This window comes from Aythya fuligula, chromosome 25 (assembly GCF_009819795.1).
Source record: "Aythya fuligula isolate bAytFul2 chromosome 25, bAytFul2.pri, whole genome shotgun sequence".
Classification (NCBI taxonomy): domain Eukaryota; kingdom Metazoa; phylum Chordata; class Aves; order Anseriformes; family Anatidae; genus Aythya; species Aythya fuligula.
Window position 1 is genome coordinate 430,856 of NC_045583.1, and position 23,057 is coordinate 453,912.

The 23,057-nt window shown below is 54.4% G+C and overlaps 1 protein-coding gene across 3 annotated transcripts; it reads right to left on the reverse strand.

Annotated features, from left to right (window-relative positions):
• Positions 1-937: 937 nt before the first annotated feature.
• Positions 938-22,238, reverse strand: SLC41A1 (solute carrier family 41 member 1). Of its 3 annotated transcripts, XM_032203354.1 has the most exons (12): positions 19,849-19,884; positions 19,283-19,431; positions 18,198-18,958; positions 12,923-13,030; positions 9,447-9,518; positions 8,982-9,126; positions 8,739-8,885; positions 7,840-7,987; positions 7,577-7,656; positions 6,621-6,755; positions 5,478-5,626; positions 938-3,847 (listed from the first exon to the last, which is right to left on the reverse strand). In XM_032203354.1, the coding sequence occupies exons 3-12, from the start codon at positions 18,573-18,575 to the stop codon at positions 3,662-3,664; spliced, it is 1,548 nt and encodes a 515-aa protein (XP_032059245.1). In that variant the 5' UTR covers positions 18,576-18,958; positions 19,283-19,431; positions 19,849-19,884; the 3' UTR covers positions 938-3,661. The 3 variants fall into 3 exon arrangements, with proteins under 3 accessions (XP_032059245.1, XP_032059243.1, XP_032059242.1); XM_032203352.1 differs by lacking the exon at positions 19,849-19,884 and adding an exon at positions 21,994-22,238 and having other exon boundaries at positions 18,198-19,431; XM_032203351.1 differs by having other exon boundaries at positions 18,198-19,431.
• Between the last annotated feature and the right edge of the window lie 819 nt (positions 22,239-23,057).

The following is a 23,057-nucleotide window of genomic DNA, read 5'->3' on the forward strand; positions in this document are numbered from 1 at the left end:
ATGAATACCTTCTGATATGCCTTGAGTGCTCATCCCAGTAAGGTTTCCATCAAAATAAATACATCAAAAGGTATTGCATGATGTATTGCAGATGAGGCACTACTTGCACATTCTTCATGAACTGAAGTTTTAGGGTAAAGAAGAACAGGTAAACACGAGCAACGAGGCACTTTCCGTTAATTTATAACAGAATGAAAATTAAAACCGGGAATAGATATTTTATATTAAATAGTGATGTTTTTATTGTGTTTTGGAACCTATTCACTTCAAAATAATGTATTTAAGCTTTCCGAAACAAAACACTGTGCAGTGGAACAGATTCCAGTGAGGACTGTTGAATGGAGGGACGTCCAGTTTGGTCCCAGCGCAGACCAGACCAAATCAAAACAAGAAGCTAGAGATCCTGCCGACATGGTATCTGTGTAACTGCGATCACGTGTAGTTTTATTGTCATCAAACACTGGCATTTCCTTACACGTTTACTTTAGTTGAATGAACAGAGAATTAACATCTCAAATTTTAGGAAGAATTTATCTATCAGTTAATTGAATGTTTCGTTTTTCCATCTGAGCGAGTCCAGGTATTTTTTTCTAGATTTTTGGTTGACAAGTCGCAGATGTTGATGGGTCCTGGTCCCCAGTCCTGCTCCCCTCCTCAGAGCAGACTGCCCAGGTAGGCGTCCAGACAGGCCTTGAATATCTCCAGAGAAGGAGACTCCACAACCTCCCTAGGCAGCCTGTTCCAATGCTCCATCACCCTCATCGTGAAGAAGTTCTTTCTCAAGAAGCCCCCGCTGTAGCTGATCCCTGCAAGGTTCCTGATCGAATGACGCAAGAACATCTAAGCACATATAAGCATGAACAATAAGCACGAACAAGCTGCAAAACACAAGGGAAACTTTTAACCTTGCAAAGAGACTTTAGGAAAGACACCACAGTGCACATAAATAAATGTCATCTTTATTTAACGAAATATAATTTATCAGTTAGGTTGACATCTGTCAATTCAGTTATAGGAACTATAAATAATTAAGACAGTCTTTTTCCTTGAATAAAAAGAGTAAACCAGGATTTTTCACTTGCAGTCAGCTGTATGGTAGGCATGCATTTGAGTGCAACCGGTGGGAAAAGTTTTTGTCCATCAATATTCTGAAATTTTAAGTTAGATTCTTCCCTGATCTGTTCACCCCACCTTAAATTACACAGGCACCACCAGTCCCAGCAGCACGGCAGCTCTTCATCACCTCCAGGTCTCTACATCTTACAGGAGACCACGAGCAGTAGATTCTTCCTTGGGAACAAATCCTTTCCTGGGGAACTAAATAGCAATGCGACACACAAAAGACTGGTAGAGTTTCATATATTATATATATATATATGTAAAAGCTTACGTGTTAATGGAAGGAAATCTCGTATCTATTCCTCAACATTAGGCAGAGAAATCAAATGAGCAGCAGAGGATACTCCAGAAGTCCCCGGGCTGAGACTTCAGTACGTGGGTGTGAGATATGATTGTTTGGTGTTTTGTTTGTTTGTTTTTTATTTAAAAAACAAAACAAAACAAAAAACACAGAGCCATGGCCAAATTAGACCTGTGAGAAGCCAAGTCACTAGGGTGAAGAGAACGAGGTTCAGAGCTGCTGCCACAAGCGATATGCTGCAAAGACGGAGAAGGGGAAAGCAAGCCCTGCATCAGCAAGGTAGACAGGGGAATAAAGGGGAATCTTTCAAAAAAAAAAAAAAAAACAAAAAAAAAAACCAACAACAACAACAAAAAAAAAAACACTACTGCCTGCTCTTCTTAGGGTCTGAGAGCAGGCAGCCTGATGGGGCGAGGACCAGCTCTCTGCCTGCTGACCACTGCAGACAGCTAAGGCAGCAGAGAAGGGGGAACTCTGCGCTCACACATGAAGCACAAAAGGATTCTTCTGCAGCGCCCAGAGCAGGACTGCAGTGCTCCAGGCCTTCAGAGCTAACTAAAACAGGAGCTTTGCTGTTATTTCAGGATTGGGATGCGAGGTGCTGCTGTGCTGAATGCTGTGGGCATCTCCCTAGAGTTTGAAAGGATGCTGGCAGCTCCCCAAGCTTTGGGTATCACTGAAGTTAGGTTCCATGGGATACTGTATTTTCCCCGTCCTTGACAGATGTTAAGAGCTTGCTCCCATGCACAGTTATGCATTCAATTTATGTTCATGCATTAGAGGCTGTTTAATAAAGTTGTCTGCTTCAGTGCATCATTTAAATGTGGTGTAACCGAGTGAAGTTTCCGAGTCAATAAGACCCGCTGACATCAAGCTGCATTCAGTTTACTGAATTGATTTATACCCAGATGGGAGAAGTAAAAAGCACCGAGTGCCAACAGCATTCAGGAGGACCATTTACAAGTACCTTGGTCACGCAGCCAGAACAGGTTTTCACTCACTACTGCACGAGAGTCCTTCCAGTCTGCACAAGCAGAGCAACAGAAGGTGCCTCAGCCGTCAGCCGGCTGAATGGCACAAAAAGGAGGTGGGAAAACCGAGCAGGGAACCCTGTGCTCACAGTGCTCGGCCAGTGCTCACGTGCTCCCAAGTCTGAAATGCCTCGGGCTCAGCAAGGGAAGGTGCTGAGTGACTTCTTCCCAGTTGCAACGGGCCCGTCAGCAGCACGCAGCAGCTGAAAGCAAGCCTTAATGCACAAAATAGGACCTATTTTTTCATCCACCCAAACAGAAAAGCCAACTGAACTGTGCAGACTGCCAGAACATTGCAGTGCCCACACCAGCACAAAGGAGAGGCTCGCACCCACCAGGGTTCCAGCAGATCTTCCCGCAGAGCACAGGCAGGAGGAAGGGGAGGAAGATGGATGGGAGAGCTCACAGCATCTTCGGGCAAAGCGCAGAGCACATCAGTTTGCGTGCAGCAGGAGCTGAAGCTTGGTGCACGAGCAGTTTGCAGTCTCCGAGATGCAGATGCTGCCAGATGGCTGGCAAAGGGAGCTTAAATCTGTCAGCAGAGAGCAGCCTGCTCACAGCCAGATCTCCGGGCTCTGCAGTCGCTCACTTTCCTTGTGGGCACACAGGAACGGGCATTTTGGCACGGAGGATGCTTCCTCTCTACCTTCACTAATCCCTCTACCAGAACCCTGTGTGCTTTGGAGGCCAGGCACAGGAGGGATTCAGAAAGCAAACAGGAGGGAGGAAGGTGACAGGGCAGAGAGGAAAGGAGGTAACTGCATGCCCTCGTCCACAAGGTGTACTCTGCTAGAAGGTGCCTGCTCAGTAAAATAAATCTGAACCTTACCTCCAACATCTGAGATGCTTATGAAGCAAAAAAACAACCTTCACCGCTAGTGACGTGGGCAGGGCAGGCTTCCTACACGTGTGATCTGAGGGGTATCTTCACTGTAACATTGCTTCAGACAACAGCTACAAAATTGCACTTGGTGATTGTCTCATTACACTTTTTTGTCCTTCCTAAAACTAGATTTATTTTCTGTACAAACTTGGCTTGAAATATAAACCACATAAAATTCCCATTGAAAATAATGAGAATCCAGTATCAAAGATGAAGTCTCGAGAGAGACTGGGGGGGGGGGGAAGTAAAGGAAAGGAAGGTGGAAGAAAAACAACAAAATTGGTGGAGGAGGCGAGCTGTGAGATGGGGGAGGGGTGGCAGGGAGAGCTAGTCCCCCACATCAGAGTCCCGGTCACCGATGAGCCAGAGGATGTGAAAGCTGAGAGCAAGGAGACCCGTTCCGATCAGGTCCCCCAGCGCTGTCAAGTAGGGGATGGAGAAGTTGTCAGGATCGAGGTCCCTGCCCCACATCCAGTGCACCATCCAGTCGGCGATATACAGAAGAATGAGGACCTGGGAGGCAGGAAGAAAAGAGCCACGTCAGCCACAAAACCAGACCCTGCAGTCCCTCCATGGAGCTCCAGCTGGGGCTGCTCCAGCTGGGCAGGCCAGCCCTCAGCCCCAGCAGTGGAGCTGGTGGCACGTCCAAGCACCTTGCGGAGAGCTGCAGCCCAGGCACTCGATGCACTCTGTGTCCCCAAAGCAACAGGAGTACAGCACAGAGGATCCTTAGTGAACCTTAATGGGTCCTGGGCATGTTCCCTGCTTCTTTAACAGCCCCTACCCCATCCTTCTCAGCCTCACGTGTCACCACCAAATTTAGCTTAGAAGGGTTCTGACACCCAAACACCAGGAAGCCTACGTTTTGCATCTCAATTTTCAGATCTAACCAGAAAAAGCACAAAGAGATACAGGGCAAAAAGAGGGACTGAGAAGCACACCTTCTCTTGGGGAAGGACAGCAATATCTGAATTCCAGGAATAAAAGAGCAACTTCCCAGCAGCAGAAACCACCAGAGTGCAAAGTTCTACCTGCTTCAACGCAGCGAGAAGATCTGTCCCTGTGTCTAGAAGACACTAAAAGAAATCCACGCTGGATCTTCTCAAACTTTAGGTCTGGGACAAGCATCAGAAGTGGCCACAGGCCCTCAGCTCATGCCTCTGGTGGCTCCAGGGCTGGGAGGGCCTCGCTTAGAGCATGGCAGAGCTCAGGACCCAGCAGCCAGCACCGTGCCCCCCTGCAGCCCCGGTGCGCTCCAGCCTGCAGGCTGCTCACTGCAGCGGGTTCGCAGAGCGGCTGCGAGAGGAAGCCCCCTCTGAGTGCCCAAGGGCCCAGCAGGAGCCCACAGCCTAAATTTAGCCTCCTGGATGACAGCCCTCTGCCCTCGCCTCTGATGGATGCTCTGACTCACTTCCTCAAGCTGGCCTGGGTTGATTTTAGGGAACACTGAAACCAGGCGCAGCTTCCACAAGCAGAGGGAGCAAGCAGGGGGAGCAGAGCTGGGCTTTGCAGGAAGCTCCCCAACAATCTCCAACCAAATCTCTTCCTTCCCTCCAACACATGCAAACGGCTGCTGCGTTTCTGCAGCAGGAGCACCCTGCTCTGTGCCTCCCCCAGAACTACCCCACTGCTACGGGCTCACACGGCTTCTGGGGGGGGCCAGGAGCCCGGTGCCAGCAGAGCTGCCAGGTCTCTGCCCTACACAGGGAGGCAGGCAAAGCCACAAGCTGCAGGGCTCCTGCAAAATCTCCATCCTGTTTTCTTCACCAGCAGTTTTAAAATTGCTAAAGCACCTTATGGAACAGATTAACACAGAGGAGGTGAACCCTTCTGCTGTCGAGAGGACTTAAAAAGGAAAAGAAAGACAAAAGAGAGATTCAAAACTTGCCAGGAATGGGAGGAAGGAAAAATTGCGCGTACAGGTATCAACAAAGAAGGATTTATTTAGCTTGATACCAGCTCATTTGACAAACAGTATTCTTGGCAAAGCTCTCTGCAGTACACGGACCTGTTACCTGGAGATAAATGTGCTGCTGAGAGCACAGCAGCACACACTCCAACCTGGCTGGCTGAACACAGAGATGGCACGGCCACGTCCCCTTCCAGCCTGAGCAGTTACAGAACTGGAGGGGCTTCGGCTTACCTGGAGAAGTGCAGCCGTCATGTAGAAGACTATGAAAATCAGGGTGAGCGTCGTGTGTCCTCCTTGCATGGAGCTGATGGTGTACAGGAAAACCAAGTGTCCAGGCACCACCAGGAGAAAGAGCACACGGGCAGAGCGGGAATTCACATCTGTCAGGAAACAGAGGTGGAGCTCAGGATTAAAAGCAGCCGGAGCACACAGCACCTCCGCAGCCTACCTGGGCTCCAGGGGAGAAGGCAGCACAACCGTGCTGTAATCCCAAGCAGACACCAGCGCACTGGGCTCATCCTTACACTCCAGATTTAGACTGGGAAACAGCACCCTGAGCGATGACCTAACTGTCAGGATGCTCGAGGACTTTTAGTGCCAAGCTTGGTAGGAGAGCTTAACTTTGCTCAGCTCAGTACCGAGCTGCCAAGGATTTAACATAAACATTGAATTTCCTCAGGGCTCTGTCCACACCTCGTCTGGTGATCAGTTTCCTGACGGATGACTGTAACTTTGGAGATCTCTTTCCCCTTCTGCTCCCCAGACCCTACGGATGACATGGCACATGTGAACAGAGCACCACGTAGCTCCCTTCGCAGGGACAGCTCTCTACCAGAAGGCCGGGGCCCAGGCTAGAGGGTATCAAACCTCCCCAGGGATTCCAGAGAGTAACCAGCTCTGCTCACGCAGGTCTGGGCTTTTCTCTGCTACACAACCACTCCAAGTAACGGAGCTCTGAAGAAGCCTTCGCAAGGGAGAAGTTCTGTAACTGCAGCTCCACAGGCCCAGCAGAGCTGCAATGCTCAAGCAGCCTCAAGGCAGGTTTTAGTGTCCTAGACATCTGGAAGAGATTGAGTGGGTGGGGGATTTACGGTATTAGGCAGTCAGGGCATAGGACTTCTGCACCATGTTTTCCTAATCCAGCAGGGCTACGTCCTCGCACACGGCAGCTTTGCTAAAGGTCTGACTGTCTCTAGAGGGCAGGCCAGGCCAGAAGACCAGCCAAGACCGTGAGCTGACAGCTGCCTCTGAGCAGATTTCAGCCACCATTTCCCCTACCAGTGCTGCAGTGACTGTCACAGATGAGTTCAGCCAGCCATTTGCAGCAGCTGCTGCTGGCAGAACTCAATAGATGTCAAGCCTCAACTTGAATACCTGAGCTGAAGAAAGTGCTGCAAGGGCTGGGACACTTCCGAGGGGCTGTTTCAGGGCTCTCTCCAGGCATCCCACTCATGTGCAGGTAAGTGGAGATGCGACTAGCCTGCACTGCCACCAGGTTGCCACCCACACCTGCAGATAAGGAGAGAGCAACCAAATTAGATCTCAAACCCACTTGAAAGTCATTTTCAATAGCCAGCACACCTGGAATTGCCAGGTGCTGAAATAACACAAGACAGTCTATTTTTGACCCAAATTCCACTTTTGCAGGATGTAAAGAGCTGAGACAAAGCACACTGTTCTGCAGTTTCCCCTTAGGCCCCCTAGAAAAGTACATGTAATTCTATTACTGCAGCTTTTATTGAAAGAAATACACGAAACAACAAAAAAAAGGACAAGTCAGCCACCAAAACAGACACAGGAAGTTTAAAGCTACTGTTTTTTGCGTGAGATGTAACAGAACTGGAACCCACTGGCACAAGATGCACTGCCACAGGACTAACTCCATTTATTGCAAGTCTGAAAACTATCACACAATGGAGTTCTCTTGATTCATTAGGCAGAAAGGAAGTCAAAGCTTCGTACCAGAAGAAACTAGATTTCCTGACTCTGAGTTGCAAAGTCAAGTCTTTATGTCACAAGGTGACCGCAAGGCACACATACTGGAACAGGGGTCTTCCATCAGCCAGGAGGAACCAAGAAATGAAGACAGTTCTTGTTGGGCCCCAGATCTAGAAAGCTTATCTTTTAGGTAACAGCTTCCCAGGCCAATTACACCTCTGGTGAAAGGCTGGCACCAGGGGGAGCCATGCTGCTGTAAAGCTTGGGTCTAAGCACTGTATCTCACTGGTGATCCGAGAGTCTCTAAACTACCCGAAACGAGGCTCAGAGGCCAAACTCACTGCTTGCCCAGATCTCCAAAAGCTGCAGTACCAGAGTGGAAAGAAACTCACCATTAATAACTGGTGTGAAGACAGCCATCCCAGCAAAGTTTGGATCTGAGACCGTTCTGTCCAAAATTAAACCGCCAACACTGCAAAGGGAAGATGGAAGAGGTCGGTGCTGAAATCTCACTGGCAGAGCGAACTGGAGAAGTAGGAGAGGTTCGGCTCTCTTCTTTTAGAATCCATCACAGGCGGACAGGCTGAAAGGGCTGGGGGAAAGGGCTCGTTATCTGCCTACGTCTGGGGGAGAAGAACTCTTCTGTGCCCCCTACCTGCTAATTGCCATCGCGATGATGACAGGCTCCCAGCCGGAGTACAGCACCTCCCGCGTCGCCGCGTTCTTCTTGGCAATGATGATCCAGATGGGCAGCAGAGCTATGAAGAAGGCGCACACCAGAGGATTCACGTATGCCTTGCTCTCTGAGGGGGAAATAAGCAGAGGCAGCAGGTCAGTGACACGTTTCTCCACCAATTCAGCTGAGCTTATCAGCGCTGCCTGCAGCCTGCTGCCACCTACGGAGTCAGACACACACAAACTAGACCAGGCCAGCCTCGGTTCCACACGACCTGGCATTTCCTTCTTCTGATGCACCCTCAGGGGCTTTATCAACAGCTTCGAGTGAGACCTCTTTGGTTTCCTAATTGCTCATTCCCACTTCCCATTCCCAAGCAGGACCTCCCAGCATTGCTTCACCTTTGACTGAACCTGGCTGAGTCACATCCTCCGCATCCCAGCCGCCGGGGAAGGAAGGTGGAGGGGAGGGAGGAGGAAGTCTGGAGCGTGCAGCTGCAGCTCCGCACTGAGGACCCCCAGCTGGTGCTGACAGTACAAAGGATCCCATCCAGAGCTGCCTTCCCCCACTACTTCAGCCACGATCAAGCCCCTGGTGCTTGGAAGGAGGCAGCCTTTCCTTTAACACTTTACCTGGTAAGGAGGATGTATGCAGATCACTGCCAAGACTGTCTGCAGCTACAAGACAGTAAGAAGGTCCAATTCCTCCCCTTACCAGTTCTGACTAGGTTTTGCTAACTGGGATAGCTTCCAGGCCAGGCACCCTACACACCCCAAGAACCGTAAGGGTAAAGGAACAGGAACGGGGTGAATTGCAAGGGAGATGCTGCAGCACATGGAAGGACCAGGGAGACACAAAAGCCTTTTGTTGCTCCTCACCCAGCTCTTTGTACAAGCCCCAGCTGATTCCTGAAAGCAGAGCTAGGGTGATGAGATCCCCTAGGCTGGCAGCAATTGGTGTGGCTACATTATCGGGATTGATTCCCATCTTCCTGGATCCAATGATGACCCCAATCATGATCATACCTAGAGTGAAAAAGAGGAAGAAAACAGGATGATGGTAAGGAGAGCTCAGCATTTAAGGAAGAGGTGCATGGAGGGCGTACAGGATCTGCCTCTTACCCAGAACAAGAGAAGCAATGAAGGCAGTAGCCACGCTGCTGGCACAAAGCAGCACAGCATGGTCGAGGCTGAAGTGCCCATCTGGGATCCATCCAAATATCACCGCTGCGATTGAGGCCAGAAAGCCAACCACGGTAGCCTGAACCTGAAAATAAAAACCAGTCACCAAGGCAACTAGTGGGGAAAAATGGTCCCGGGGCAAAGAAAAAGAAGCACCACCTAGGATCGATTAGCACATCTCAGGTAGATTAGCACTCAGCAGGGAAATGCCAAGTTTCACCCTCAGGGCAAACTGCCATGGTTCGGTGACTGTGGGACATGAAAGTGCCGTTTGTCTCCCCACTAGATGTACAATATTGACAGTCAATACCAAAGCCGAGGCATTTAAGCCTTCTGACACTTGTCCTAGTTGTGCTTACACCAGCTGCCACTATTCCCACTTTTCCTCCTTTCACATTCCCTTACCTGTATCAGCGCCATGTTCCCTGTTATCATCTTCCAGAGCTCTTTGGGTGTATCCATTTGGCCAATATTAGCCTGCAAGAAAACATCACAACATCATTAAGGATTTAAAAGACTGATGGTGATGGAATTCTGCACTTGGTAAGTGTCCGATTCCTGCCTTCTGTCTGTAGAGGTCTGTGCCAGGAGCAGGTGAGAGCAGCTGCCTCAAATCCTCACCCCTTATGGGAGAGCAATTCAGGAGAATTCAATAGAGCTTCTGATGAAAATCTTGCAAAAGCAACGTGATACACTTTGCCCTCCTGCAGGAACACGCACTGCTGCTTATTTACCCACTGAATTCACTTCAGGGGTGATAAAGCCAAGCCTGGCTCGGGCCCAGCTGGGTCATGGTGCCCCTCGGGTCAGGCAGCCAGGAGGGAACCTGGGGTGCAGCGACTCCCAGGTCAGCTATCTGAGTGCCCCCAGCTCCCATACGGAGCAAGGCCAGAGGAGCATCACGTGGGCAGGGGGAGCTGGCAGCAGGATCTCCTGTTGGGGATAAAAGTTGAGTAAACAAGGCTAGTGCCACGTGGAGACCTACTGAGTAGCAGGAAGCAGCCATGGCACACGGGTCATCTGGCATCACTACAGGAGATGCTAATCAGAATAAGCAGAACAGACGGAAAAGCTTTAATTTCTTGGCCTACAAGCCAAAAAACAAAACAAAACAAAAAAACCAACGACCAAACCAGCAGAATCACTGCAGGTTACTGGTCACTGCAGAACACAGGAGTTCTGTTCTCCCCAGCACCTTCTAGGTTCTTATAGAAGCTGGGAAGAATAGGCAGAGAGTACAGACCTGTATCCAACCTTGCAGAAGCAGCTGATGAACAAGAAGAGGAAACGAGCTTGTCACTATGAAATCATAATGGAGAGGCCCAAGAAATCTCAAGGGGCATTTGCACGGCAGTGTCAAACTTCTGCTAAGTGACAGAGCAGAAATTCCTGCCTCTCAGCTTTCATTTCTGCTCTCTGCAAAAAAAGCAGCCCGTGAGCAGCCAGTCCTTGTGCTCTCCTTGCCACACGTGCATCTGATCCACGCTTACCAGCACTGAGATGCACCCAGCTCTAGGTGGGTTCTGGTCAGTTTAGTGGAGAGAAAGAAGGAACGAGAAAAAAAAAAAACACACCAAAACAACAAGAAGTTGGCTGTAGAGTAGCACTGAGTACATCCAGCAAGGAATTTGAGCTCCATATGAAGCCTGACCTCAGCATTCCTGCCACATGGCAATTAGGTTGGGATTAACATAACCTAACTGTAGTCACTGGCAACAGGATCTTAATCCCCTAACTAATGGGAGACTTTTGCTTCTGAACTGTGAAAGGAGCTTCTGAGGTGCCTTAATGCAGCCCTAATTGGAAACCCACAGCCTGAGAAGCCCTTCCAGATGCTTTCCTGCAGCGAGAGCACGAGGACACCGTAAAGTGCTGCTCAGAAGAGAGCCCGCTCCGCACACCTGCATGTGGATCCCCCCATGCCAAGGAAAAAAGGAAAACCAGAGAGATTGCCCTGTCCCACCGCACACATACAAGGAGGTAGCGTGTGAGGCTACGAGATTGATAGAGGCAGAGCCTCCTTTACTGCCAGGGCTGAGGAAAGCAGAGGACGAAGCCTGGGCAGGCAGTCGAGCCGGGTGCTCTCTGTGCCAGTTTCCCGATGACCCTGCTGCAGTCACCAGAGCAGATGGGGAAAGATTTGCATTCCTCTGACTTGCTGTGCAGCCAGGATAGGCTCACTGCCCTGCAGAGCTGCCCTGGAGTTCCTCTGTGCCAGCCCCATAAGGGAATAAGATGGAGAAAGCCATGGCCACAGGAGCACTGCTGTCCCAGGAGAGCTGAGCACTCACCCTGATAAGCCTGTGCTCAGAAAGCTGGCCAAAGCCAAGGCCAAGAGGGAGAACGGCCTGTGTCTGGGTCAGCGAGGATCCTGACATGATCTGAACAATAGGGAACAACTAAAACAAAGGGATTTGTTTCCCAGAACGAAGGGGCAAACAAAGCTCAGCCTGCCACAAGCTGCAGCGCTTAGCCTCCGTCACTGTGAGCCCTGGCACAGGAGCACAGCAGCTTTGTGCTGCCCGGCAGCACCTGGAGGGAGGAGACCAGCACCGAGGGGGAGCAGCCAGAGCCTCCCAGGCAGCCCAGCACCTCCAGAGACCAAGGGCCGGCTCCCAGGCGGTCCCCGCAGCACAAATCAGCAGGCAGGGGCTGGGGATGCTGGGGCCAGGCCAAGTGTTCCCAGGGAAGAGCTCTTTGCCTTCAGGGACTGCAGGGACAACCCCACACAGAGCCGGGAGGGCAGAGCATTCCAGTCCTGGAAGCAGTGCTGAGCAGAACACAATGCCCACTGCCACTGGGCTGCTGGAGAGCAAAGGGCCACAGCTGGCATCACCGCACCGCTCGAGATGGAGGAAAGATTCAGAACAATGAATATATAGAAACCTTTCCAACACTGCTGTGCTTTCTCCTGCAGCAACCAGAAGGGGAAGGCTGAGAAGGGAGCATGCTAAGAGGCAGCTCTCTGCTTGCTGCTGTCATCCATCCAGACAGTTCTCTAGCCCTGTTCCTTGGGGAATGCTCCCTGAGCAGCTCTCTCAGGCCGAGGCAGGCCAGCTCCTCTGCAATGCCAAGGGCAAGCCCAGCAGAGTTGAAAGCTTGGCAGCAGGTTGCTAACACCTTGGAGATGGAAGACACAACGCTGTACTCTCACCTCGGGAAGCACAGAAACATCAGGCTGCTGTGTTCAAGTAGGAGATGCTTTACAGAAGGCAGGAGCGTTATTGTGCCTGTTAGGAGAGGATGCCTGCGCTGCTCAGCTTCGGAGGAACTGCTGCGTTACAGAAGCAGCTAAACACAAAGCAGTTCATTTACTGCTGGGCTACCACAGCACTCTGAGGAGCTGAGAGAGCTTGTCCCCGTTTCTCACAGGGAGCCCACTGTTTCACAGGAATCGGACTGAATTCCAGCAAGAGAAACGCCCTGCCGTGCCTCTCATCATCCTGGAGAGGCTGTCCATCCACCTGCTGTCCCTGCCAGGTCCCCTCCATTTCAGCCTCACCCATACAGCTCTCCCCAGGCTCTCTGATCTGCCAGCCCTGCTGAACCTGGCACGTTCTGGCCTGCTCTGTGTGCTCTGGGTGTGTGCCTGCACCCAGCTTCCTTGTGAACAACAGCAGGGCCAAGCACTCCGGATCCTGAACTGCCAAAGCCTTCTGCACCGTGCCTCCAGGCTCACGAGCAGCCCTGATGAGGAAGTGACCTGTCAGCAAAGCTTAGGGACTACTGAGCCTTTAAATCTGATCAAATGGGACGGGAACACCTGGCTAGGAAGGTAAACTCCAGCCTCTGGTTTGTGTGGTTGCTCCCCATGCGCAGAGAGACTTCTGTTCGCCCACCCACCTGCCTCCCCCCGCACCGGGCGTCCCCTGGGTACTCACAGCAGTCGACAGGCGAGATGCCAGAGTCATCTCCAGGTTCCCCTTCAGGCCCAGCAGCGCAGGCACCAAGATGAACACCTCTGTCACATACTTGAAGACGTCCCAGTGCTGCAAGATTAAAAAACAGACAAAATAACCACAGGTGTTTGAAACCTTTGCTCTTGGTTGGTTGGCACCTGCTCCGCTGCCGCCTGCTTCCAACTCTGGTATTGCGCTTTCCAGCGATTTTACTGTTCCTGACATTTGTGTAGTAGCAAACACATGTTCCTGCTGAGCTTAAAAACAGGATCTCAGCCTGCAGCCTTCAGTTAAAAAATCCCCTGAAGCTTCCCCACTGACAAACCACTTATGTATGCAGGAGCCAAACCAGGGGGCGACGCGCAGGCTTGCCCAATACATGCAGTTTTTGACAGAATCAAGCCCTGAAGTTTGGTCAGTCTCAGCCCAGAGTCATTCCCCACACATTCATCTTGTGGATACCTCGCCGAGCACGGCACCGCTGCTCCCTGATGCTGCCAGCTCCAAGAAGCAGCCCCCAGGGCTCAGTCCCTGCTTCCCTCACCCTGCACGTGCACCCCTCAGTCCTTGCTGCCCACCCTGCCTCTAGGATCAAGGCAGCCGTGGTTATTTAGAAAAAAAACAGAGTAACTGTAGGGTGAGCAACGCCACAGGAGAGCAGCCAGCTTCCCAGAAAACCCCAAACCACCCCAAAAACCTCACAACAGTGTCGGGGAAAAAAAAAAAAAAACAAAAAACAAAACGCAGGCTGCACGAGCGCCATTGCCTGACGCCTTACTTTCGTGCATATTTTGCAAGAAGGCATCCAAAATAGCTCCTGCTTCCCACACCGCCCGACTGGCACGCTCCTGAAAGGAAACCCAGCGCTGCTGGAAGGGCTCTGGGCAGCTGGCAGCGGCGCTGAGCACGTTGCAGGTCGGGGCTCCCGTTGCTGCCCCCCTGCTGACGGTGCCTGCGGCCGGCTCCTTCCCCCAAAGGATGCGCGGTGCTGGCCGGGTGAGGAGCACGAGCAGCCAGCACCGTACAGCACGTAAAGGTCACTACCTGGTGACTAATGCCTTCCCGCGGGGAAGGGCTTGGGGTGTTTTGGTTTATTTTTCCACCCTTTGTGATGCTTGCTGTCGGCACCGGGACAGCAAGAGCCAACAAAGCCCAGTTTCCTGCTCGTGGTTTTGGCAACACCACGTCCAAGCTGCACTCACGGGGAGAACCATTTGAGAGAGCAGCACGGTCACAGGAGGCAGGGAAGCGCTTGAGAGGGATGAACTGGGACCATTTTCCCTAAAAAACTGCCTTCCACTCAATAAAAATCCCCGTAAAGCTGCTGACAGCCTGTAGGACAAGCTGACAACACTCTGCAGCCCCCAGATGCACGGACAAAATCCTGCCCAGCTGTGAGACGGGCAGAGCCCACAGCCCCTGGCCCAAACACCTTGCACACAGGGAGCCTGGGAGCCCTCACTACAGCCAGAGGTGCTTCAAAAGGCTGAGGCTCAGCACAGCTACCTGACCAGACAGTGCAGAGATGCTTCATTTCAGCATCTGGTGCCGAGCAGGGCAGGAGGAAAATCAGTCTGAAATATTTCCTTTGACACAGCAGCGCGTCAGGCTGCGCTTCCTTTAAGGTCACACCTAGGAACAGCCGAGCTCTGCTCTCAGGCTCTATTTTTAGGCAGGCCTGGCAGGCACCACGGTTATTTTGCTGCTCGTCCCGGTGAATCCTTCGCTACAACTTCCCTTCGCAGTGTCACCAGAGGCACGGAGCGAAGGGAACGCTGTCAGCAGCCCGCCCGCAGCCTGGAAGCGCCGTGCGAAAGCTTCCTGGCTCCTTCTTCCTGCAGAGATATCGCAGAGGCAGGCCCAGGAGACAGCTAGCACGTGTCCACAGCCCTCCTGCACCTCGTCCCAACACGGGATTTGTGCGTTAACCTTTCCGGGAGGCTGAGCTGCGAGCTGCTGCCAGAAGCTGCTGTAACCGGAGCCTGCTAGAGCGGCTCCCCAAGCAAGACAGGGGTGTTCCTGCAGAAAGGGAAAAAAAAAAAAAAAAAAAAAAAAAAAAGCAGCAGCCATCTTCAGGGAGGGAAAACAAGAGGATTTCTGCAGACATCAGCAGCTCGCTCGCTGCAAAGAGCAGGACCTGTGAGCTCCTGCCAACTTTTTTAAGATCAGATGTTATACAACGCCGGGCTGCGGGCACTTCGTGCCGCTCTGAGGGCTCCTGCCGAGCACAAAGCTCCCTGCAGAAACGAGTGCCCATGGATAGGGGGAGAACTACAGTGCATGGGGAAGACAAAAATGGGAAAGAGAAGGGGAAATATCAGATTGACTCCCCCCATAGCAGGCCTCTCTGAGGAGCATGGAAAGCTGTCCTCAGGGGCGAGGAGGGAGGGTGGCAGCCTGCAGGATCCCCCACAACTGCCCACGTGAAGGGGAACGGCTGGTTTTTGGCAGGAGGAGGCTCTTCACGTCCACTGCCACCCCCTGGCCTTCATGCAGAGGGAGCAGTGGCTGCAAGGCACCACGGTCAACTCTCTGCACCTCCACCTGCTCAGCCAGTGTCCCCCAGCACCCAGCTCGTCACAGCTTCTGGAAGAACCACCCAGTCCCAGGTGCTGTTTTGCCATTTCCTCCAGGCTCGCTGAGTTTCAGAGGCTTCACACCTGCAGGCTCCAGTACTTCCAGGCCAACAGCTGCTTCTCAGCCCCCGTGGCGCAGTGCGGTCGCAGCAGGAGGGTGATTCAGGACAGCTCGGAGGGGAAGGAAGTGCCGGGGAGGCAGCAGGTTGGAGCAATCGCTGCCGTGGCAGCTCTGCTCACTGTGTTCCTCTCCTGCAAACGCTCAGAAAGCCGTCACACCCCAAAGAGGAGAGCAGGAGAACCAGAGCCCCATGCGCCATGGGGAGGAAGCGAGGAGAGGCCAAGAGAGGCTGGTGAGAAGCCCTGCAAGGCTCCTCCAGGCCTGGCTCCGGGGCAGCTCAACCACAGCCTTCAGCGGGGATGCAGCGAGCTGCCACAGGTCTGAGGAAGCAGCCTTCTGCCTCGGAGGACAGCGGCGGAGGCAGGGAGGATGGGAAGCCACAGCTGGGCAGAGGAGGAAGGGGCTGGGAGCCCGCAGTCAGCATCCCCTGCTGGCCCCAGGGGACGCCACCGCCAGAGGTGGCCGAGCAGGGGAGGTGAGCAGACTCCCTCCTGCACGTTCAGTACCAGCCAAAGCACCTCCAGGGAGCAGGCAGAGGCTGGAAAACAACCACCAGGGCTCTGCTGGGAGAGGGGAGCGTGCCAGCAGCGCTCTGCCCTGCACAGCAGGCAGGTGGCACGCTTGGATGTCACCAGCCCGGAGGTCTCCAATCCCAGAGGGAGCAGAGGCAAATTCCCCGGGACACATCAACGGCTCAGCATGGCCAAAGGCCAGTTTTCACGCTGGGGAGGCTAATTACAGCTGGCTGATTAGTCTGCTTGTCTAAAGCAGAGGAAATTAGGGGTATGGAGCTCTCCCTCCATCCCAATCCTTGGCTACATCCAACTCCTCCCTGCCCCAGCTCCTCCCTCCTTTCACCCAAGGCTCTGAACCTCTGGGGAGCCCCTCACCGAGCGCAGCTCCCCAAACTCTGCAGGCAGGCAAGCCGAGACCACACGCTTCCCTTCCCCCTGTTCCCCCCCGGCATTTAGATGCCTCATTTAATCCCAAGGCTAAAGGGAGTTAAAGGAGTTGGCAGGACACGCTGCATAGCCACATGCTGAGCTGCTGTGGAACAGAGGAATTATGAAGCTTTATTTCTAATGGCCATGAATAGAGAACACAGCAGTACGCCACCGCATCCCACCCCTGCCCCTCTCCTCCCCAGCCAGGAGGGCTGTTCCCTCTCCAGGACAGACTTCAGGCTGGGTACAAACCACCAGAAGAGCCACACAGGAGTTTATGGGGAGCTTGCAGAGGGAAACCCGTTTGAAACGCCTTTCAGAAAGTTATTCCAGTAAATCTGTCTCTCCCCTGGATTAGTTTAGCCCAGCCAGCCCTTCCTGTTTTGAGTCACAGCTCAAACCTCACAACTCTCTCAATAGGTTGCATCAAGAGAAACCAGAAGGATGACCAGCGTGCAAAGGCATGCAGGGAAGAGCCAACGGGGGCAATAAAGGAAAATAAACGTCTGCCCAACCACCCGTGCTTACAGAGAGATGCCCAGAGCCCCACGGGCACAGCTCGGCTGCAGATGATACTCGCTGCCAGCAGCACGGGCGAGTGGCTGCTGTTAGAGCCCCACTGCAGGGGCTTGCTTATGGCACACAGGTGAACGGGGGAGCAGCAAGCAGAGCGTTTTTGGCTGATGACAGCTCCAACGTGCCTGCCTCCATCCAAACAGTTCCAGAAAGCCACACTGCACAGTCGAGAGCTGCCTCACTGCTTTGGCTGGGCCTCGAGACAAGGAGCTCTGCCCTGCCTGTCCCTCGGGGCAAGGCAGAAGGGGTTGAGGGCCCATCAGCTGCCAGAGACCCCTGCTTGGGAAACCACTGCTAGAGACAGCACAGGAGCCAGTCTGCTAAGTCACGTTTCTAACACAAATCTAAGCCAGCTGTGTGGTTCCCATAGTGCCACCCACCTCGAAAGACCTAAGAGAGATCTGCCTGATAACGCAACAGTTTACAGCCAGAGGTAACAGCCAGTTCCCTGGCCGGCGTTTCCCAAAGATCTGCTCCACGCAGCTCTCAGGAAGAATAAATAATCCCGTTGGCACAACTGCTTCGAGCCCACGAGGAGGCAGAGCAGGGGCTGCTCAGCCAGCCCTCAGAGCACCCTGCACACGCTGCAACAGGGGAATCGTTGACCTGGCTGGCACCAGCTCCGTGTGCTGGAACAGTACAGCAAACATTGCAGTGAGGGGAAAGGGGACGTGCAGAGCTAGCCACCAGCGCTGGGACGCCCACGGGCACCGCCAGGGGACGATGACCGCTTCGTTCCCAGCAGCGATGTGTGGAGCAGTCTCAGTTTCAGGCAGGGGATCTGGCTGCACTTCTGTGACCTCCTCCGAGCTGGAGCAGGGCAGCAGCAGTGCAGGGGTCCCCGCAGCCCCTCCTCCCCTCGCTCCAGACACCACCAAGATCCCCTCCTACCCCAACCAGCACACAAGGAAACACGCTGCTTCCCCTTGGAGCTGCCAATTAGCCCTGGCATTTGAGTATCCCCTGGCTCGGGAGCAAGCTGTGATCTATAGAGATGGGACTCGGAGCCCAGCATCGTACCGGGGAGGCACCCGTCCTACCTGCACGATGTCCAGCACCATTCCAGCAGCAACTGTCCCAAAGCCTGCCAGGAGGAACGGAAAGAGGACTTGCAGCCCGATGGAAAACGAGGTCTCCTTGAGCGGCGAGGCTGGCTCAGGACCTCTGTCTGTGCTGGTGTCATCGCTTTCGTTGCTCTGGCTGCCGTTTTCCAGCAGGGCGTCTTCTTCTCGCACCCCTTTAGCGTTGGCACGGGACTCCAGCACCACCACTTCCACCCCGACACCGTCAGGTCCCAGGAAATCCGAGGGCTCCACCAGCTGCCCTCGGTCTGGACTGGCAAGGCAGTTCATGGGCACCGTGGGGAGCACGGCCCCGTTGGCCTGGTGGGTCTCCTTCTGCTCCGGCTTGGAAGACATCCTGCACAGAGGCTCTCCTGACCCTCGGCTCGGTGGGCCTACAGCCAGCAGCTGCTCCAGGAGAGATCTTCGGCCAGGGCCTTACACAAATGGCCCTTCCAGCATCTAGAGGCCACCTCTGCTAGCCCGGCTCGCCCGCCTTTGAGTGCAGAGACTGCTCCCGCAGCAGAGATCCCCATCAAGCAAAGTCCAGGAACGGGGGACACCAATGACTGAGCTAGCAGAGAGCGCAGGAGGAGCTGGGAGCTACAGCAGGCTCACTGCAGGGCCCCTTCCCTCCAGCACCGTGCGGGGCAGCAGCCACCGAGATGGGATCCACGCTCCTCTTCTCCGACGCGTGACCCTTTAGCACGTCTTTCTCCAGGCCTTCTTCCAGCACACTGCTGTGACGGGGCACACAAGGCAGAGAGGAAAACTGATGAAATAAAGACCGCTGAGGAAAATGGAAGCTTAGAGGAACCAGAGGGTAGATACAAGAGGGACTGGCTTTCAGAGCTGAAGTTCCCCCAGTCCAGAAGAGCTCTTCTTGCTACCAGGGCTCTGTTAGTTTCCCCGGCAGCACGTTTCCTATGCAGGACTTGAGTCTGGAGGCTCCTGGGGGCCTCTGCTCCGTTTCAGCCCGTTCTGCGCTCGCTGCCAGAACAGGCAGCACAACCAGCAAGCTCCAAGTGTCAGAGCCGCCCTCCTCTTCCAGAAGGATTTCTCACCTTACAGCGCGAGGCGAGAGCAGCTCTTATTTAAAGTAACAGCGAGCCCCCAGTTAAGGTTACTCACTGCGCCGAGCAGGCTGCGGGGCAGGAGCTGGCACCGGGACAGCCTCGGAGCTAACATCCCTCTGCGTTAGCCGGTCTTTCACCTGAAACACAGGGGGAAAACGCTCTGCTGGGCTCTGTGCACACCGCCCCGTCCGTCCCCCCGCGCTCCCCTTCAGCACGCGACACGTCGGCAGCCGCGCCGCTGCCCGGGCCTCCTCTCGCAGCCCCGGTAGGCACCGGGAGGGGGCCGCGATGCGGTGCCGGGGGCCGAAATCCCCCCGGGGACAACGGGCACGGCCCGGAGCTCCCCGCCCGGCCCGGCCGCCGCAGCCCCGGCGGAACCCCGCGCACCGCCGGGCAGCGGGGACGAGCAGCCCCCGGTTACCGCAACCGGGAGCGGCGGCGGCCCCGGGGAGCGCTGCCCAGCCCGGCGCTCAGCCCTCCGGGCCGGGACTGCCCCGTGCCGCGTCCTGCAGCCCGCCCGGTGCCCCCCGGTCCCCCCGGTGCCCGTCCCGCACCCGCCGCCAGCTCCGCTCCGCTCCGCTCCCGCTCCCGCGCCGCGGCGCGCCCTGACATCACCGCCCGCCACTGCTGGCCCCGCCCCCGCGCGCCGCGCGGCGCCCCCATTGGTCCGGGCGGGAGTGGCGTCACGCGCGGCACCGCCCCCCCCTCCCGGCGCCGCTGCCCGCGCAGAGGGGAGGGAACGCCCGGGGGGGTGGGCGGAGAGCAAGGGGCGGGGCTTAGATGGGCGTGGCCAGGGACGGGCGGGGCCCGTGTGGGCGGGGCCACGGCGCGCGCTGTCCCGCCAAGCGGGGGCTGCGAATGAATGGGGGCGGCTCCCCGAGCCCCGCTCCCCGCTGGGTCCCGCTGAGCTGCGGCTCGAGCAAAGCGGCACGGAGGCGGCTGGGACGAAGCCGCTAGGGCCCGCCCGCATCCTCAGGCCCTAAAAGCTCCGGGATGAGGCTCCCCTCTGAACGCTGAGCTCCCGGGGCAGGCAGCAGCGCTGCTGCTTTCACCGCGCTGCAGGAACCGGTGGAAGTGCGCCGGGTTTTGGACCTGGCTGCTGCTGCCCGGGCCACTGAATCCACTGTTTGAAAGGATAACGAGCATTGGCATTAATTTAACCTTCGTGACCTCCTGATGAGGCACTGACAAAAAGACACAGAGGAAAACTTGGGCCATCCAGAGCTGGTGTCTTAACTAAAGCGGCAGCACAGTTCCACAGCCCTGGAGTGGGTGGGAGTGCAGCCCCAAATCCTGCCTCCAAGCCTAGCCTCTGTTTTCCTTTGTCCAAGCAAACCTGGTCCCTGAGGCTCTTTCCACCTTCATCTTTCCTTCCTGACTTGGAAAATCCACACCTCCCCCGGAGCAGCCGTTCTTTCCCCACCCCCATGCAAACAAGGCCCACCAAAATGTGACCTTGTTGATTAACACTCGGCCAGCTGCGCGCTCAGGAAGTGGAAGCGTGAAGACAAAAGCCGCATGAGACAAGAAAACAGAAATAGATAAAATCCCCAGCAGCCAGCTGACACGCAGAGATCAGAAAGGCAGGGGATGAAAGGGCAGGAAATGGGTTTCCAGTTGCGGGGCAGCAGGTACCAAAGGTAACGAGTCCTTGGAAAGGAAACAACTCACCACGGAGCTGCAGCAGGTCATGGAACCGCGTGCCCGTGTGCTTTCCAGCAGCCACATGGCTTTAGCACTGCCAAGCTGTCACACAGCACAGTTTTGGCCTAGAAAGCCCGAAGGTGTATGGCATAATTTTCTCCTTTTCATACAAGGATCGAGCAAAATGAAGTGATTTGGCCAAAGTCATTCAAAGTAAAAACCTATCACAGAGTTTGAGTGTCCTAAGAGCTCCTGACCCTCTGCTGTCTGTTCTAGCTCCACCACTGTCAGCTCCTAAAGCCAATTTGAATCGAGTCCCAGCCACCTCTCACCAAGGACTCCAGGGGAACCCAGTTCTTAACTTCTTGTAACCAGGAATCTCAACACAGAAACTGAGACCAAGTAGTTGTGGATAACGACCTACCCCTACAGAGGTCAGTCCTAAGCAAAGCAGTTCAGGAAGGCAGGCGACATCAGAAGCTGACCCTAATCTGTTCCTGATCTGGGAGCCACAGAGTTCTGTTTTACCAGCCTGGAAGCAAACAAAACCCACCACCATCCTTTTTCCGCAGGCCCAAATGCTCACCTCTCGCAGCTGCATTCATGTGTCACCCACGCGCTGTGTCTGCTGCAGCAAACACAGCTCATCCCCAGTCAGGTACGTCCCTAGGGTTTGTTTTTTTGCCACGTGAGAGCACCTGACAGAGGGGAGCTGGAAGTGCTTGCTTCCTGCGTTCAGGAGGCCAGCGGTTCCTGTGTCAACAGCTGCTGCCCCAGCGGCAGCACGGACACCTGCCACGGAGGGACCGAGGCCATGCCTCGCACTGCTGCAGTGCTCCGGACGTAAGCTGTAAGCTCATCTGCATTCTGGGCTCAGGCCAAAAAAAGGACTCACACCACAGGGCTGCTGGGGTGGATCGAGGAGACTCACCTCAACTCCCCACGACATCCTGCTCCACAAAGATCCTGTCGCTTCCCAAAAGATGAGACACTGGATTAAGTGACTTGGAAAGACAAAAGTGCTCCGTGGCTCATTACCACTCGTGAGTACTTACACAGCTTGTCGGGCAGGCTGGAATCAGACCCAAACCGATGCGAGATGAAGACCAGTAGGTAGGCCAGTAGGTTTACAGGTAGGTTAGACACGTACATGCCAGCTGTAGTGACTGCAGCACAACTAAAATAGTTAGAACACGGATAAAACCTTCTGGTTCTCCCCTGTGGGCTTTCTGGAAGAATTCATATCCCTTACCCAGGCCATTGGGTCAGTCTGTGATAACAGCCTGCGGCTGCTTTTCTCTCTAATCATCTCTATCAAACAGAAAACATGAAAAAAGCCCTGGTGTAGCCGTGGTGGCTGGACAGAGAGCCTGCAGAGAGCCTCTGCACTGACACAGTCAGCACAGTCACCAAGCAAAGGATTGCTGCCACGAGCTGGAAGGAGCTTTTTGATTGCTCAGTTAAATAACTGAACTGCAGCCAGGCTCCTCCATGTGGCTGTCTTTGTAGCGCAAGCTCAGGCACAGCATTCAAGCGATCTGAGTGTTTATAGGCCTGCAGTAAATCATGCAATTACGGTGGATTAAAATTATAAAAGAAAAGATGTTTGAAAAGCCACCTGCGATACGTTTCACAGCCTGCATGCTGCTTCTCATATCCCCCTGCCCAGGCCTGGAGCAACACGGAGGTAAATCCATCAGGACATTTTCTCTTTGTCTCCCCCCCCTGCATCAACCACCCTTCCATGCGGTCATTTTCCTTCCTGCTGAGACCTGACTGCAGCTTCCTTTGGGGCCCCCCACCCCAGCTCTGAATCAGGCGGCGCGGGCTGTGCTGCGTGAGGCAGGTCCCTCCCTTCCCCACCACGCTGGGCTCTGATCTCCGCCGTGGAACCGGAAAGTGGAGCCGAGCCCCCTGCAAGGCAGCTCCGATGACACAGCGTTCAGCTAAGGACAATAACTCCGCGGGCAGCGCTGCTGAACGCCTCTAGGCCTTGCTACGAGCACTGATATTTGCATGCCAACATCTCTCGGTGCTGCACCAGAGCCCTCAGAGGTCACGGCAGCAGCATTTCTTCAAGCAGTTATGGTGAGGGCCTGAGCTCGGGGACCAAAGTGAC